General features: G+C 33.4%; 1 protein-coding gene across 1 annotated transcript; it reads left to right on the top strand.

The window, feature by feature from the left end:
* The first annotated feature begins 543 nt into the window (after positions 1-543).
* Positions 544-1,632, top strand: LOC106395494 (LOB domain-containing protein 38). The gene is made up of 2 exons (XM_013835938.3): positions 544-877; positions 977-1,632. The coding sequence occupies exons 1-2, from the start codon at positions 694-696 to the stop codon at positions 1,528-1,530; spliced, it is 738 nt and encodes a 245-aa protein (XP_013691392.2). The 5' UTR covers positions 544-693; the 3' UTR covers positions 1,531-1,632.
* The last annotated feature ends 15,492 nt before the right edge of the window (positions 1,633-17,124 follow it).

Raw genomic sequence — 17,124 nt, forward strand, 5'->3', positions numbered from 1 at the left:
TATATATATATATATATATATATCTTTATTTTTAATACTTATTAAATGAGACTTTCGACTTATATGATTTTTTAATCATTTGTATCATGTCCTAACAAAAAAAATAAATCATGGATCACAAAATTTGAATGTGAGACTTTTAACAGTTTTGGTAGTTTATACTCGTTTTTAAAAATTGAAAATATAACATATAAAGAAAAAATTTCATTTTTATTATATGGTTAATATGGTTGTTTAATTTATTTTTATAGTTTAAAATTATACAAATATGATATAAGATACCTTCATTTTTATTAAATCTTTATTATTTAAAATATTAATTGTCATATATACTTTAGCCACTTTAGGAAATTCCGTAATTTTATTTAAGGAAATAGTAAATCACATTAATAATGTATTTATGGTTACTTTAATAAAAAACTTATTATATATTTAGATGGACCAAACTATTTCTCTAAGGATTCTAAGAATCATTCTAGTGATGACAAGTGGCTACAAAATAATGTTGTAATGCTTCTCAAATAATATATAGGGGATGTAATAATCTCTTACAAAAATGTCTATATAAATAGCATTGGTCTGCTTCATCATCAATAAAACATTGAAACCCTTGTCCCTCTCTCTCTCCATCTCTCTTCAAAGTAATGTGAATCTCCCAGATAATAGCAAACTTAACTAAGAGAACATTTAAGTATGAGTTGCAATGGCTGTCGCGTGCTTCGAAAAGGTTGCAGCGAGAGTTGCATCCTCCGTCCTTGTATCCAATGGATCGAATCCGCCGAAGCTCAAGGCCATGCCACCGCGTTCGTCGCTAAGTTTTTCGGCCGTGCCGGTTTAATGTCATTCATCTCCTCCGTACCGGAATCTCAAAGCCCTGGTACTTTAACCAAACATAACCAAGAGATCTTCTCTCTCTTTTGTTTGGTTTCTTTATGACGTCATCGTTGTCTGATCGTCGTTAGGGGTTATTTTGCAGCTTTGTTCCAGTCCTTGCTCTATGAAGCTTGTGGGAGAACTGTGAATCCAGTAAACGGCGCCGTCGGGTTGTTGTGGACAGGGAACTGGAATATCTGTCAAGCCGCGGTTGAGACGGTTCTTCGCGGCGGTTCTTTGAGACCCATGCCGGAGCTTCTAACACGCGACGGTGGTTTCGGAGGGTTTCCGTCTACAACTTCCGACGAAGCATCGGAGATCTGCACGGAGATGTTGAATGATTCCGGTGACGGGAGTGCCTACCACCACTGCCGATTCTCGAGCTCTAGAACCAGTAGGCCAACCGCTTCTCCGCCTAAACGGAAACGATTAGCGTCAGAACAACAACAACGACAGTCGTCGGAGCTAGATCTCTCTCTACTACCTACTTTCCCGATCAAAACGACACCGCTTAAGGAGGAAACGGTTCGACCCGAAACACCGTCTATGTACTCAGGGGAATCCGTTACAACGACGCCGTTTATGGACAACATCGCTGGGGAAAGATTCGTACGCGTAGGAGGAGAAACTACAAAGTTGCTCAACCTTTTTGCTTGAGCGGCCTTTATGTAACTTTGTTTTTCATAATATTTCGGTAAAATGTGGCACGCCGGCAAATTAAATGATTTTTCTATATGAGAAATTAACCAAAGTTGAGATAATGGTAACTGAGATAATTAGAGACGGTGGTGTACTATTTTCTTCATAACCATCATTGCAAATAGTATCAAGTTGAGATTAATTGTACACACACATCTTCCAAAACCGATAGGAGCAAAAATGAGCAAAAAGTAGAAAATAAAATACGATTGGAGATGTTCTAAGAGTATATATTCATAATTGCACACACACATCTTCCAATGCACCGGCCAGTCCTTTTCACCCAACAGACTTTGGACCAACATATTACATATAATTATAATACACAACTTGATATTTTAATAATCATCTTGATGACTCCCTAAATATATAAACATTATCTCCCTGTTAATTTTGTCTTTCGCTACATTTTTATTCAATAGTTTTACAATTATTGTTATACGATAAAGATAAAAAACGTAAGTAAGAAAATTGTCTACATGTATAAGAATATTCCTTAAGATAAAGTAACTATTGCTGATTGATTAACATCTAATACATCTTCACTCGTAATATATTCGACTCATTTCTATGCTTTCATTCTATATATATATTGAAATAAAATTACCTGTATAAGTTTTTTCTGTTTTTGAAAAATATATAGAAATGAGGTTGAGATGGTTTCATTTTCCAGAAAAAAAAGGGGTTTAGATGGTTTCATTTGTCAGTTTTTATATAGATATGTATCATCCCAAACTTCTTATAACAATCTCTCAACTCAAATATCATGTCTTGCAGATCCTTTTAATGTAAAACTAGATTTCGATCCGCACAACCGTGCAGGTGTTTATTTTCATTTTATATACATAAATATTTTTTTACATCATTTATGGTATGTATATTTATTTAAAAAATTAATATATGCATTAAAAACATATTAAATATTATTTTTGTATTAAAATTATATTCAGTTTTGATCCACCGACCTTGAAAACTAAGTTTTCTATTAGCAATATTTTTACATTTATTTATTTCAGATAATATATTATTATATATACAAAAGTCTAAGATATGTCAATTTTTATACATGTATTATATAGTTTTTGAATGTTAAGTCGTTATATCATCGTATTATATTTTTAGCATAAATATTTTATATTTATAAAAGCTGTTTTTACAATTTTATCAATTTAATATAATGTTATCATATTTAGTTAAATATAATAATCTCATTTAATATGAACTATTATTATTATAAAATGATAAAAAGATAATTTTTTTTATTTTATAAATGATTAATAGGAGTTCAGATATGTGCTTGCAGACACAACCAATAAGGAGTTTTAGAAGATGATCAGAAACCATACTAAACTCTCAATGCCAGTTAACCGCAGCAGGAGGTCCAACTCGTTGTGCTCCACCTTCAAACTCCATGAAATAGTCGTTGTAAAGCCTGTCCTCTGCCTCCATCTGGTCAAACGCTAACCTGAACTCAAGTGCTTTTGACATCATCAAGTAAGTCGAATTCCATCTAGTTTTAACATTCAGTGGCAAACTACCCCTTGTCAATTTTCCCGAATAAACCTGAAACTCAAATGACCTCAACCTAGATGTACGAGACCTAACATACCCAGCTGCATTACGAATTGTTGAGACATTCTCATCCACTTCAGCCAAACCATCTTTAACGATCAAGTTTATGATGTGTGCTGCACATCGCATATGCATAAATTCCCCATTGATAACAAAGGCTTCATTTGAAAGTAAGGAGAAGCTACTCTAAAACTTCCTAAGCGCAGAGGTATTTGCGATTGCATTATCAACAGTTATGCAAAAAATCTTCTGTATTCCCCTTTCAGCCAAACAATCTAGAAGCACAGTTGAAATGGTCTGACCTTTGTGGTCTGTGATGTACTTGAAACCGATGATCAACCACTTTAGCTGCCACGAAGCATCCCCAAAGTTAAGTGTGACTACCATAGAACTCACACCTACAGTACCAAAAAAATGAGTTATTATAGTAGAACAAGCTCATCGATTCAAAAACAGAATAAGCCATTACACATTCCTTGTTGTTTCACTACAAAAAACAAGGTCTGTAGCATCAGTTAAAATGTATCAGAAAATTTATCGACACAAATTAGAATTACTTAAAAATAAATGATGCAATTTCCACAGTTTTACATCAGCGTTAATAAGTGATGCCATTGTAAATTCTTTTTGTGTCGGTTCATTACAAGTGATGCTAATAAATACATATTTGTATCACTTACCAAAACTAATGCTAATATAACGTCGGTTCATTATAAGTGTCGCTAATAAATATGTATTTGTATCACTTTCAGACAATAACGCTAATATAGTGAATTTGTAACGGTTAGATAACTGATACATTAATTTATCTATTTTTTTATGGTTAATAAACTAATTGAGAAGATGCATATCCGTTAAATTTTGTAGATCTAAACTAATAATTAAAAAAAACATTTCCTTGTGCTGTTGAGAAGATAAATAATGAATCTAACAACTTATGTATAAGTGTATATTTTAATAGATAGTGGCTGAGATTTGTTCCTGTTGATAATTATTTACAAACAAATTTTGTTTTCAGATCCCCTAAAATATTCTACGTTCGGCGGGAAGTGAATTATATATCTATACATAATATCTTTATATATCAAATACTCACCATAATATCTTTAGAGAAACCTATCATTGACGAGTTTAGTGAATCAAATCAGCTTACGGCGTTTTGCGAGGTAAACCATACTACCTCTTTACGTTGTTAATATAGCTAGTGAAGGTAGACTATTGACACATGACTATCTCTGTAAACAAGTAAATTATTGATTTGGTTACATAGATTTCTTATTCATTGGTATTGAAAGAATCCCCTGCTCTCTGGACAATCTAATCCTTATTTAGTATTTGTCAGTTAATTGTTGCTTCGTCGTTTTTGCAATTTTGATTTCTTATCTGATTTAGGTTTAATCTCTGATTCGTTTGGATAGTTTGAGTTTGAAAGCACGAATTTACATCCTTTTGACATGTTTACAAGATTTCTCTGAATATCCTACTTGTTTAATTTTAGTGTTAAAATTTGACAACCATTCATTTTTAATATGTATTACAATTAAGAATAACATCGTACTTGTGGTTCTATTTTCTTATTCTGATTGAGGTTTAATATCTGATTTGTTTGGATCTATTGAGTTTGAAATCATGAGTTTTTTTATATCATTTTGACTGGTTTATAAGATTTCTATGAATATCCTACGCTTGTTTAGTTTTAGTGTTAAAATCTGACAACCAATCATTTTTAAAATGTATGACTCTTAACAATAACAACTTAGATATCTGACTATCAGCCAAGTAATGAACCTTCTTAACTAAAAAATATTTATGTGATGAAATCATATGTATCGTTACTTTAACTATATACTAAAAAAACTATATACTAAAAATAATTGTTTAACTAAATTTGTATATGTATATGTATATTTCTTAGGTCATTATGGATAAGTCATGGATAAACAAGTCTCGTTTATCTCGAGACTATACAAATGGCGTAAAAAAATTCCTAGATTTTGCCTTTGGCAAAATTAAAGTGGACATGTTAAAATGCCCATGTAATCATTGTTCTCTATCCAAATCGAAGCTAAGACAAGATATTGAAGGTGATTTAATGTGTTTCGGATTTCTAAGCTCTTATACGGAATGGGTTTTACATGGAGAGGATGTCGATACTACTGGAAAAGCAACAGAAATCCTTCATGCCCCTGATGACTCTAATTCAACGGCAAATCTTTTGGATGATCTCTTTCCTAGAATCGACATGAATACAGATGTTGGATCTAGTTCTTCTGACCAACCAATCGGTGCTGATAACCCATCAAGTACCAACGATGAAACTAGTTTTGATGAGTTGCTTGCTGATTTTAACCAAAACCTCTACCCTGGCTGCACAGAGCTTACAACGTTAACATTCGTGCTGAAGTTGTATCATATTAAGTGTATGTGCGGGATCAGCGATAAGGGAATTTCTATGGTGCTTGAATTGCTTAAAGAAGCCTTTCCGAAAGCGAAATTTCCCAATTCATTCGGTGACATGAAAAAAGTTATTCGCAAGCTCGGGCTGACATATGAATCAATCGATGCATGTCCAAATGATTGTATGCTATATTGGGAAGCAAATGCAAATAGAGAAACATGTGGAATTTGTGAAGCATCTAGATGGAAAGGTGGTAGTTCTACAGCTAGCGGCGAGGCATCTCAGTCAACAAAGAAAGTGAAACAAATTCCTGCAAAGGTTTTACGTTACTTTCCTTTAAAACCCCGTCTACAACGACTATTTATGTCGTCAAAAACAGCTTCTGATATGAGATGGCATGCAACTGCTCCTGACGGTGATGGAAAGCTTAGACATCCTCGAGACGGTGGAGCTTGGAAGGCTTTTGATTTACAGTTTCCCGAATTCGCATCGGATCCAAGAAACGTTCGTCTTGGCTTGGCCACTGATGGTTTTAACCCATTTGGTACATTAAGTACAAATTATAGTATATGGCCGGTGATCCTATTTCCATATAACCTTCCTCCATGGATATCAATGAAGCAAACATCGATGATCCTTTCTATGGTTATTCCTGGAAAAAAAATGCCTGGAAATGATATTGATGTGTTCTTGCAGCCCCTTATCAAAGAACTAAAGGAGTTATGGTTTGATGGAATTCAAACTCGAGATGCTTCAACAAATCACACATTTAGCATGAGAGCAGCTCTTATGTGGACAATAAGTGATTTTCCGGGTTTCGGAAATTTATCCGGTTGGAATACTTATACAGCATTGGCATGTCCAAGCTGCAACTATGATGCCGTTGGTCGACGTTTACGCTATGGAAAAAAAACTGTTTTATGGGTCATCGTCGGTACCTTCCCATTAATCATAAGTATCGACAAAATAAAGCTACTTTTGATGGAACCGTAGAACTTAGAAATCCACCGGTTACACCAACAGGTTCTACAATTAAAGATCAACAAGGAAGAGTTAATATTACTCTTGGAAAGAGACGTGAATTGGTTGGTAAAAAGAGAGACCGGAGTGGTATGGAAAAGTGTGATGATCAACAGTGGAAAAAGAAGAGTATATTTTTTGACTTGCCGTATTGGGAATCCATGGTCCTGCGACATAATTTAGACGTTATGCATATAGAAAAAAATGTGTTTGACAATATTGTTTACACATTGTTAGACGACAAGGGGAAGTCAAAAGATAACTTAAGTGCTAGAAAAGATCTCCGTGAGCTTGGTATTCGCTCTGAGTTGTGGCCTGATAATAATGATAAATATGCACCAGCAAGTTTCACTTTGGATCGTAGTGGGAAAGACATTTTCTTAGGTGTCTTAAAAAATGTAAAGCTGCCGGACGGATATGCATCTAATATATCTAGCTGTGTTGATGTAAAGAATCACAAGCTATCTGGTCTAAAAAGTCATGACTCTCATATTATAATGAAAGATTTATTGCCAATAGCAATTCGGAATCTGCTCCCACAGGATGTAGCGTCTGTCATTATTGAGTTATCTCGGTTTTTCCGAAGTATATCAGCAAGGGTCCTTGATCCAGATGAATTAGATAAACTACAAGAGCATATTATAATGACTTTATGCCATATGGAAATGGTATTCCCTCCCTCGTTTTTCACGGTAATGGTACATCTAACTGTGCATCTCGTCGAAGAAGCAAAACAAGGTGGACCAGTGGCTTTTCGCTGGATGTATCCAATTGAAAGGTAATCGTCGTAAAATATTAGTCACATAAATATTTCATGACTGGTGAATATAGGAGTATCTCACTAATTAATATATGTGCAGAACTCTTGGACATTTCAAATCCTATGTTCGTAATCGTGCCAAACCTGAAGGATCTATATGCGAACAATATTTGGCTGATGAATGTGTTACGTTTTGCTCAATGTATCTCAATGATATAGAGACAAGATTCAACAGAGTTGGAAGAGTTGATGATCGGCCTTCATTAGTGCAAAATCATACATCAAACTCGGAGATTCAATCAAGTTTCCCAAATGTAGGCCGATTTGTCTGAGCTGGTCAGGTTTATACGCTTAGTTATGTCGAGAGACAACAGGCGCATCGGTTTATATTGATAAATTGTCAATTCCTGGATCATTTGAGAGAGTAAGTTTTATATATTAATCAATATGTACTCTAATTTAAATTGTTTTATATTTTAACTAACAAACCATTTTATAAAAATGGTTTATTTAGGCGATACAAAAAAGAGCTTAGCAAGAAAAAGATTCGTCAAAGCAAGCGGAATCACGTCTTAGATGTTGACAGAGAAGTGCATCTTAATTTTGGGAAATGGCTTAAAGATAGGGTAGAAAAAAATGATGTTGAAGGTGTGTCTGACGATATTAGATGCTTAGCTTTGGGCCCGTCTGAAAAAGTAGTGAAATATTCATCATATAATATCAATGGCTATAAGTTTAGAGCATCAGGAAGAGATGATGGCCTGAAAACACAAAACAGTGGTGTTTATGTGAATGCTAATACGGTGAGTTATGCGAGCTCGCGTGATCAAAATCCTAAAGCAGGAGATATAGCTTATTATGGGAAGTTAGTAGAAGTTATCGAACTAAACTTCTATGAGACTTTTAGAGTTGTGCTTTTCAAGTGTAAATGGGCTGATACTCGCAGTAGTCGAGGCTACAAACATGATGTTTATGGTCATAACATGGTGAACTTTGATCGTTTGTTACACACGGGGGATGAAGAAGAAGACGAACCGTATGTCTTGGCCTCTCAAGCAAAAATGGTGTATTATGTAGAAGATCCATGTGAGCAAGGATGGAATATTGCTGTGCATGTCCAACCTAGAGATTTATATGACATGGGGGATAGTAGCCTATCATAATATTTTTTTGAAGAAGTAAATATTTATAGCGCTTACAGTTCAGGTTATATAACATAATGATTTCAAATATTAATAGTTTTAACTATCTTTAATGTGATTTCATCAGTATATTTCTCAATATTAACTAGGTTTATATTTTTCTATGTAGAGTTATGGATTTCACAGATTCTGATGATACACAAGCACCGGAGGATTCGCAGTTTTTAGAGACGCAGTTGGATTTCAGTTGTCCACCACAGTTTGCTCCAGAGTGTAACACTTTCAAATGGAAAGTGCAAATCAGAGGTAACGTTCAGTTTTTTTATTGACACCTATTAGTGTTATGTAACTGATATATATTTAGTTTTAGTTTTGATAACTAATGCATTGTCTGATTATTAAATAGATGCAAATGGAGAAATAGAAGAACAAACGTTGACAACAAAAGAAGTTTGGAAACTGCAAAACCGTAGAGTGATAGTTCATTTTGATGAAGATTGTGGCCAGCCTGATGAAGATTCTGGAGGTTTATTGGGGTCTTGGTTAGGTCAGTTGAGCAATGATGTTAATTTGTTGCCAATTGACTATGCCGATTGGAGGGTATTTGCTCCTCACAGGAAGGACAAAGCCTGGGACATTATTCTGGTAACAAAAAATATTATTACTCTTGCAACATAGTTATTGGTTTATACTTTTCTAACTAGAAATTTGTACTAAAAAATCTATGACTTTTGTTATAGACAAAATTCTGGTTTGATAACCCGGACACAAAAAAGAACTATGTTCTAAGTGTATTAGGGAGCAGATGTAAGGATTTTAAAGTTCGTCTCTGGAAGATGTACAAACGGAGTGACCGTACTGAAACAGTTCTGAATCGTCCTGCCATGGTTCCGGAAGATCAGTGGAATGGTTTTGTTTTCTTTAGATTCACTGAAAAATGGAAGGTATGTTTATGTATTGAATATACAATATATTTATACATATTACTAGATTTGGGACTAACTTTTTAGTATTACATATCAAATTTCAGAAAATGCGTGAACGAAATATCAATAACCAGAAAAAGAATACTTTGCCACATGTCTGCGGAAGAAAGAGTTTTGCAAGGAAGCGACGCAACATTGTAAGTAATTTGAGTTTGCATAATTTGTTGATTCTTCAAACCATTCATGTAGGTACATATTTATGTTTATATTGGACAATAAGTTAAATATTTTTTCTTATATTTTCTTTAGAAAGACCAAACAGGAAGAACACCATGCAGAGCAGAATTTTTCATTGCAAGCCGTAAGAAGTCTGATGGAACTTTTGTTTGTGAAGAAGCAAAGAGTCGTGCGGTTAGTTCCTTTAAATATAAAAGCTTATAACTAATATTTATAAAACCATTAAATTATACATGTTTATATTGTTTAAATATTTCAGGATGAACTCACACTTTTGATGAGTGAAAATCTTTCAGTTGAAAGATCAAATATCACTGCAAGTTTAGACGATGAATATTCCAAAGTTTTTGGACCAGAGCGATCAGGACGAGTCCGGTGCCTAGGACGTGGACCTACACCTTCAAAGCTATTGAAAATGTCCAATACTCCAAATTTAGCAGCGTCAAATTCTGAAGTTGTTGAGCTAAAGTCACAAGTTTCAGGATTGCAAAGTCAAGTCCAGAATTTAGCAGGAATGATCCAACAATTAGTTGGTGCTACTACTATTCAGGTTATTTTATACTAATTACTGTTTTGTATTTTATTGGTGTATTATATTGTTTACTAAATATTACTTTTTATATGTAGACTAATGGAGCGGTGCCAAATTTAGCTGGTGTTCTGTCAAACTTGGCCAATCAACCAAATTTTGCTGATATTTTATCAAATTTGGTCAATCAACAAAACTCTGAGGTACTTTACGAGTTTTATGTTAAACATTTATTTATTTAATTTAAGCATTAGTCTTTTTTTTCAAAAGAAATAAATCTAATCTGATTTTTTTACAGGCAAGCCAAAACAGAGATCATCTGGATTAGAGTACGGCGCAGAAACTTTTAATAATTAAGTTTAGACCATTGGTTGGATTATTTATTTTATTAGCTACTATGGTTTTTATGTTTGGTTCCCGTTTTAATATTAGACTTTTGTATGCATTTGGATATTTATCTGAAAAATAATTTCTTTTTTATTATTAATATTTTTTTTATTGTTTTAATGAATTTAATTTGTAATTATTGAACGAAAATATATTACTTCAGTTACATAAGTGATGCATGAGTATTAGTAGCAAATATATTAAATGATGCAACAGTGATATATTAACATCAATTAAAATAAGTGAAACAATTTTTACAATCACTTAAACAAAAGCGTTACCATTATTAGTATCAATTGTTATAACTGATAACACATTTTCCATTGTTTATAAACAAGTAATGCTAATATTAACATCAGATATTTCAAATGATATAAAAATGCATCATCTAAAAAACCTGACGCAAGTACTTACAACGTTTAAAATAATCGATGCACATAATTAAATCATTTATGCTTAGCGTCACAAATATTTATATCAGTTATGATAAGGGATGCATTATAGTATCATTTACTATAATTGATAGAAGTATAACCATCAGTTACTATAACCGATGCCTTATATTGCATCGCCACTATCGGAATCAATTATTTAAGTGATGGTAATACATTTGTGTCATTCAACAAGTGATATAAAAGTTTAAAATAAGTGATGCTACAGACCTCGTTTTTTGTCAAATTTGAGCAACCATATGTCAGTGGTAAGCGAGACTCGTTGTTTATTAGCCTTGAACCATGCTTTCAATGCTGTTTTCTTTTTGACATATAGTTTAACAATGTCTCTTGTTGCGGTTCTCCTAGAGTGTGGCTTGAGTTCAATTATTTTGTTGCAGAAGCGCTTCCAAGCCATACTCTCAACAAATGAGAGTGGCATTTCCCCAATCACGCGCATCTCGTTTGTTGCCTCTCTGAATTGAGTCTTGGAAACTTTAGTATCTTTCACTGCTCCATCGTCGTCAACGGTTGCCTGACTCTTTTTTCGTCCTGCTTCCCATGCCATGCTTGTCTAGATTTGAAGTACCAGATTTTGATGCACAAGCAAAACTCCTCTTGCAGTGGTGTTATAATAGGTTGGATTTTATTCTAATGATACTATATTTTAAAATGGAAAATATAGTGATGAATAATAACTAAATGAGTTACTATTTATAGAGTAAAACCGTTATATTGTATTATAGAGTAAAAGTTAAAATATCACTAGAGCATTTTTACTTAAAAACTCCATTTTAAAATAATAGATAAAGTGAAGTTGGAAATGAGCAAAATTACTAGCATACGTGGTGTCTTCAATTTGCTTGAAGATATACAAACGCTTAACGTGTATGCACAAGTGTTCATAAAATTAAACTAGCAACAAACCGGTTTAACTTAACAACCCGTAAATCTGTATCTAGGTAAAAGTTCCATTCAAGAAGGATTAAAGATGTTTAAATTTCCATTTTTGAGATGAAAAAAAACTTGAATTGAGTTCATGGTGCAAAGTATTAAAGCATCTGCAGCGCTCAAAATCCCATACTGAGTTTCTCAAATACAAAATAATATTGTTAACTACAATCTTGTTAAATAACTGATTCCTTAAGATTGTGAAAGAAAATAAATCCATCTAAAAAAGCATGCGGGATCAGAGGTGAAGCTAGAATTTTTGTAGTATGGGTGCATTATTAATAAACAGAAACATAAAGAGGAATTGAACTTGGAAAACTATGGGTGCATAACGTGATTTTAACCACTTTAGCTAACAAATTTGGGTATTTCAATTGTATTAGCCTTAATATTTTCATTTTTTTTTGGTAAAATGTTAAATTATTATATCAATTTTCGAATTTGTGACAAAAAATACAAAGACAACTTGTAGCGAAGAACAGGAAATAAACTAAACAACAAGACGAAATGGAAATTGACGCAGCTCGAAACAGAGCGGAACAAAGCCTTAGAACCAGCTAAGCAACGAGATGAGCTCAGACCAAAGAAACTGGAACCGGTCGAGGTTGAGCACCGGACACCACGAGCTACCGAAAGAAAGGCGCCCTCAAACCTTGATGCTACGGTTCCTACAGCTTCCGAAAACCCCACCTAAACCCTGAAACAGACCAAAAATCCAAGCACGAACACACACTCAAAGCACCCAACAGAATACGTACGACGACACGAGAGAAAACCACCTAGCGACGATGCCGTCGTTCGGAAAAGCGTCCTGAAATTGCCGCCTCCAGTCCATTCCGCCGTGACCGTTACACCCATTGAACCGAAATCTCATATAGAGAGAGCGGACCGCCAAGTTGCTAACCCTCCGGAGGCACACCGCATGAGAGAGAGAGCGGGTCGAATGTCCAACTGCTGCTCGGCTAGACAGGCAGGGTCCAGAACACCATACGAGATGACCAAAAAACGTTTACTTTATTGAGAGTGAAGGAGATACGCAGCACCAAGGACGCGGCCAGGAACCCACACTGGTACACCGGAGCCACTACTAAGAAGCAGCGAAAATGAAGATCTCGCCGGACACACGCGCAGCCACTCGCGCTGCCGTACGCATCGCCTCACGCGCCACCGCGTCCACGCGCGTTCTCACCTGAGCATGCCGGAGTCGGGAAAACCATCGACCGCCACACTCACACGCGCCCACCAGAGATCACCAGCAGGAGGATCATTAGTTTGTGTGCAATATATCAAGAGTTTTTAGAGCATCTCCAACCCACTAATATATTTTCTTTTATAATAGTATTTTAAGTCAAAGCTACTCTAAATATATTCTATTTTTTCTTCTAAAATAAAAAAAATTGTTATATTTTTTTCATCTCTAATCGGTATTGCTATTTTCTCATAAAATAGAGAAATTATATAATAGAAATGAGATTTGCTATATTGTATTTTTGAAAATAGAAATCTCCAAAAACAATGCAAAAGTATAGAAGAATACTATTTCCTTGTTTATAAACAAAAGAAAATATAACAATCTCTAATTGATTGGATGTTGTCAAGTGTCTCGCGAATAGAGAGAAAATAAAATTGTACAGAGAGGAAGAAGTTCAAATTTGAGAAAGTGATATAGTAAAATTTAGATGGAAATTTGCCAAATATAACTCAAAACATGATTTTAAATACAAAACTATATGCAAACTTGAATCAAATGCAAAACTAACCTAAAAACCTTATAAAATTATAGTCAGCCCTTGTGACCAAACAAAAAAACAGATTTTTTTTTCCGAATATAGTCCTAGAAAATCGTCAGATTCTTCTGAGATACTGTAAGTCATCTAGACGACTTCCACGAAAATCTTCTAGTTTAGTTGATCTTAAAAATAATTTATAATTTTTAAAAAAAATTTGACAAGTGAAAAATAAAAATCATGTAGTTATAAACAGTTTTAAGTGATATAAATTCAGATATAATAAAATTGAATTATTTTCAACATAGATGAGTGAAAGTAGTGACTCATGATATTCTTTGGTTTAGGGTTTGACAACATATGTTGTAGTATTATATGTATTCTTAAGGTTTGATTTTGGAAAACTTAAATGTTTTTTGAAAAATTTAATTTTTACGTATATGTGTTTATTTCTGTGTATAGTAAACATTTTTTAAGATTAATTTGATTTTATGAAGTGTTTAGTTAGTTAATTTAGTTTAGGATCTAGACGTCTAACAGGTAAGTCGTTTGACGATTAGTATTATCGGTTAGAAGACTTCCAGAGAAGTCTTCTAACTCCCGCTAAAAATATTTTAGTTTTCCGCTAAAATTATTTTAGTTTCCGGTAAAAATATTGAAGTCTTCTGGGCGACTTACAAGTAAATCGTCTAGGAAGTCTTATATTCGAAGAGTTACTTGAAAGTCTTCTGAATCGAAAATATTTGACCTAATTATATTTTTTGTCTCCCTATATAAAGAAAAATTTACACATTCTCTCTATTCCTCTCAAATGGCTGCAACAAAAATGTAATATTCCTCATTGTAAAACGCTCCAACCTTTCTATAATCTCTTTGAACTTATAAACACCAAATTTAATATCAATTTATTGTTTTTGTCTCATTTCTTTCTCACTAATTTATCTTGTTTTTGCAGGTTTTTCATCACTTGGTTCTCATCTTCCACTCATTTAAAGGTTGATCTATTAATTTGAGATATATATTTTTGTGTGTTCTATAAAGGTAGATATATCTAATCTTTCACTCATTTTCTCTATTTTTAAGCTATTTGAACGTTTTTGGATATGTAGGTTTTTCAGATCTAGATTTGGATATACAAGTTTTTCAAATATAATGCGATATAAAACTTCCAGACGACTTCCAGGCGACTTCCAGGAAGTCTTCCAGACGACTTCCTTGAAGTAAGACTTCCTGGAAGTCTTCTAATGGAGTCTTCTCTCATGTCTCCCTTTCATAACAGATCTGAGCGTTTTAGTAAGTTTTTATGTCTGATTTTTTTTCATTTGGTAACCTCATGTTGTATAAAGTTCTTATCTTTTTCCCAAACTAAAACTCTCCAAATCCACTCTAATCTCTTTGACTTGAAAACACCAAAGTTTATATGAATTTTTCATTTTTATCTCATGTCTTTCTCGTTAATTTATCTTTTTGTTGCATGTTTTTAATCAGATGGTTCTCATCTTCCACTTGGGTATGTACGTTGTGTGTTCTATAAAAGTATATCTATCTAATCTTCCACTCATTTTTTTATGTTTTTAGCCATTTTAAAGTTTTTTATATGCTGGTTTTTCATATCTGGATTTGGATATGCAAGTTTTTCAGATCTGGAATACTTCTGGGAAGTCTTCTCAGAAGTTTTTTAAAATATAATGCGCTCTGGAAGTCTTCCAGACGACTTCTTGTCTTCTGACAGAGTCTTCTTCTATATCAAGTGGAGTCCAAGCTTGTGTTTGTAGAGGAATGATCTATAATAGTTTTTTTGTGGTCTGTTTTGTGATTTGCATGTGTACTTCTTTAGTTGTGATTTTGTTTTTGAAATTTTGAAGAGATATTAATGAGAAATTTTGGTAAATATGTTCATTTTCCACAATATTATCTTAACAAAAATACTTGACATAATTGAAGTTATTGATACAACTTCAATAGCAAAACACAATAACACAAAATTTATCAAATTTGTTACAACTAAAGGAGAAGAATATTAAGAAACCTTAATCAAATTCACAAAAGATAAAACATTACATAAGTTGAAAATTAGAAGACTTTCATTAGAAGTCTTCTTGGAAGTCTTTTTAGAAGACTTAAATTTAAAGCGGGAAATAGAAATATAAGCGACAAATTTAAGCGGAAAATAAAAAGTTAAGCTGGAAACTCTAAATTTTAAGTGAATTGAAATATTAAATTTCATGCAAGTTAAAAAGTGTATCTTATGATCTAAGAAGACGCATTAAACCATGTTACTTGATATTTTTGAAGTTATTTAACACTTTGAAAATTAAACAAATATACCTTAAAGTTAATTAACAAATTTACAAAAACTAACGTAGAAGACTTCATGGAAGTCTTCTGTAAACATTAATACACATGAATGTTGGCAAACTCATAATTAAAACCAATTAAGTTATGAATTTCATTCAGGAGTTCAAATACCGACTAATATACATGAATTAACAAGAAAATGGTAAAAAGTTTTTATAGTCTTAGAGAAAATGAAAATTTATTAAACATTGATGCAGACGACATCCACGGAGGTCGTCTGGTAAACTTCTAGGAAGTCATCCATTTAGGTTAGTTTTGCAATTGACTTTAACCTAGACGACTTACATGGAAGATGAGCTAGCATGGTTTCGAGTGCGATAACATGGGATATGGATATGTTTTCTTCGATGCCTAGGCAGGCTGGGATTGGAACTGTTCGTGATTATCGTCCGCCTTTGTTTGTTAAAAAAAATCTCTAGATGACTTTCATGTAAGTCTTCTAGGGTAAACGGGTTAGTTTTGCATTTGATCGGATTGTGTAAGAAACTTGATTTTTCCTGGATAACTTACACATAAGTCGTCCAGTAGAAAATTAAAAAATCAACATTTTGTTATACTTAGATGACTTCCATGTAAGTCGTTTCAGGTTAGTTTTGCAATTGAAAAATAAAACTTAAAAAAATTATTTTTTTCTAGACGACTTACACGGAAGTCGTCCGTCCAACGATTTATACGAAAGTTGTTCAAGATAAGCAAGGTTTGACCAGAATCTTGGAATAAAATCATGAACGACTTCCGTGTTAGTCGTTTAGAAGAAATAAAATTTTAAGTTTTATTTTTTATTTGCAAAACTAACGTGAAACGACTTACATGGAAGTCATCTAGGTATAACAAAATATTGATTTTTTTTAATTTTCTACTGGACGGCTTATGTGTAAGTCGTCCAAGAAAACTCAAATTTCTGATACAATCCGGTCAAATGCAAACTAACCCGTTTACCCTAGACGACTTACATGGAACTCGTCTCAATTTTTTTTTTAACAAACAAAGATGGACGACTTCTATGTAAGTCGTCTCTAAAAACATATTTAAAAAGCAATTGCAAAACTAACCTCTGCATTGACCAGAAGACTTTTATGTAAGTCATCTACAGCCAGAAGACTTATCCGGAAGT

This window comes from Brassica napus, chromosome A9, assembly GCF_020379485.1.
Source record: "Brassica napus cultivar Da-Ae chromosome A9, Da-Ae, whole genome shotgun sequence".
Lineage (NCBI taxonomy): Eukaryota > Viridiplantae > Streptophyta > Magnoliopsida > Brassicales > Brassicaceae > Brassica > Brassica napus.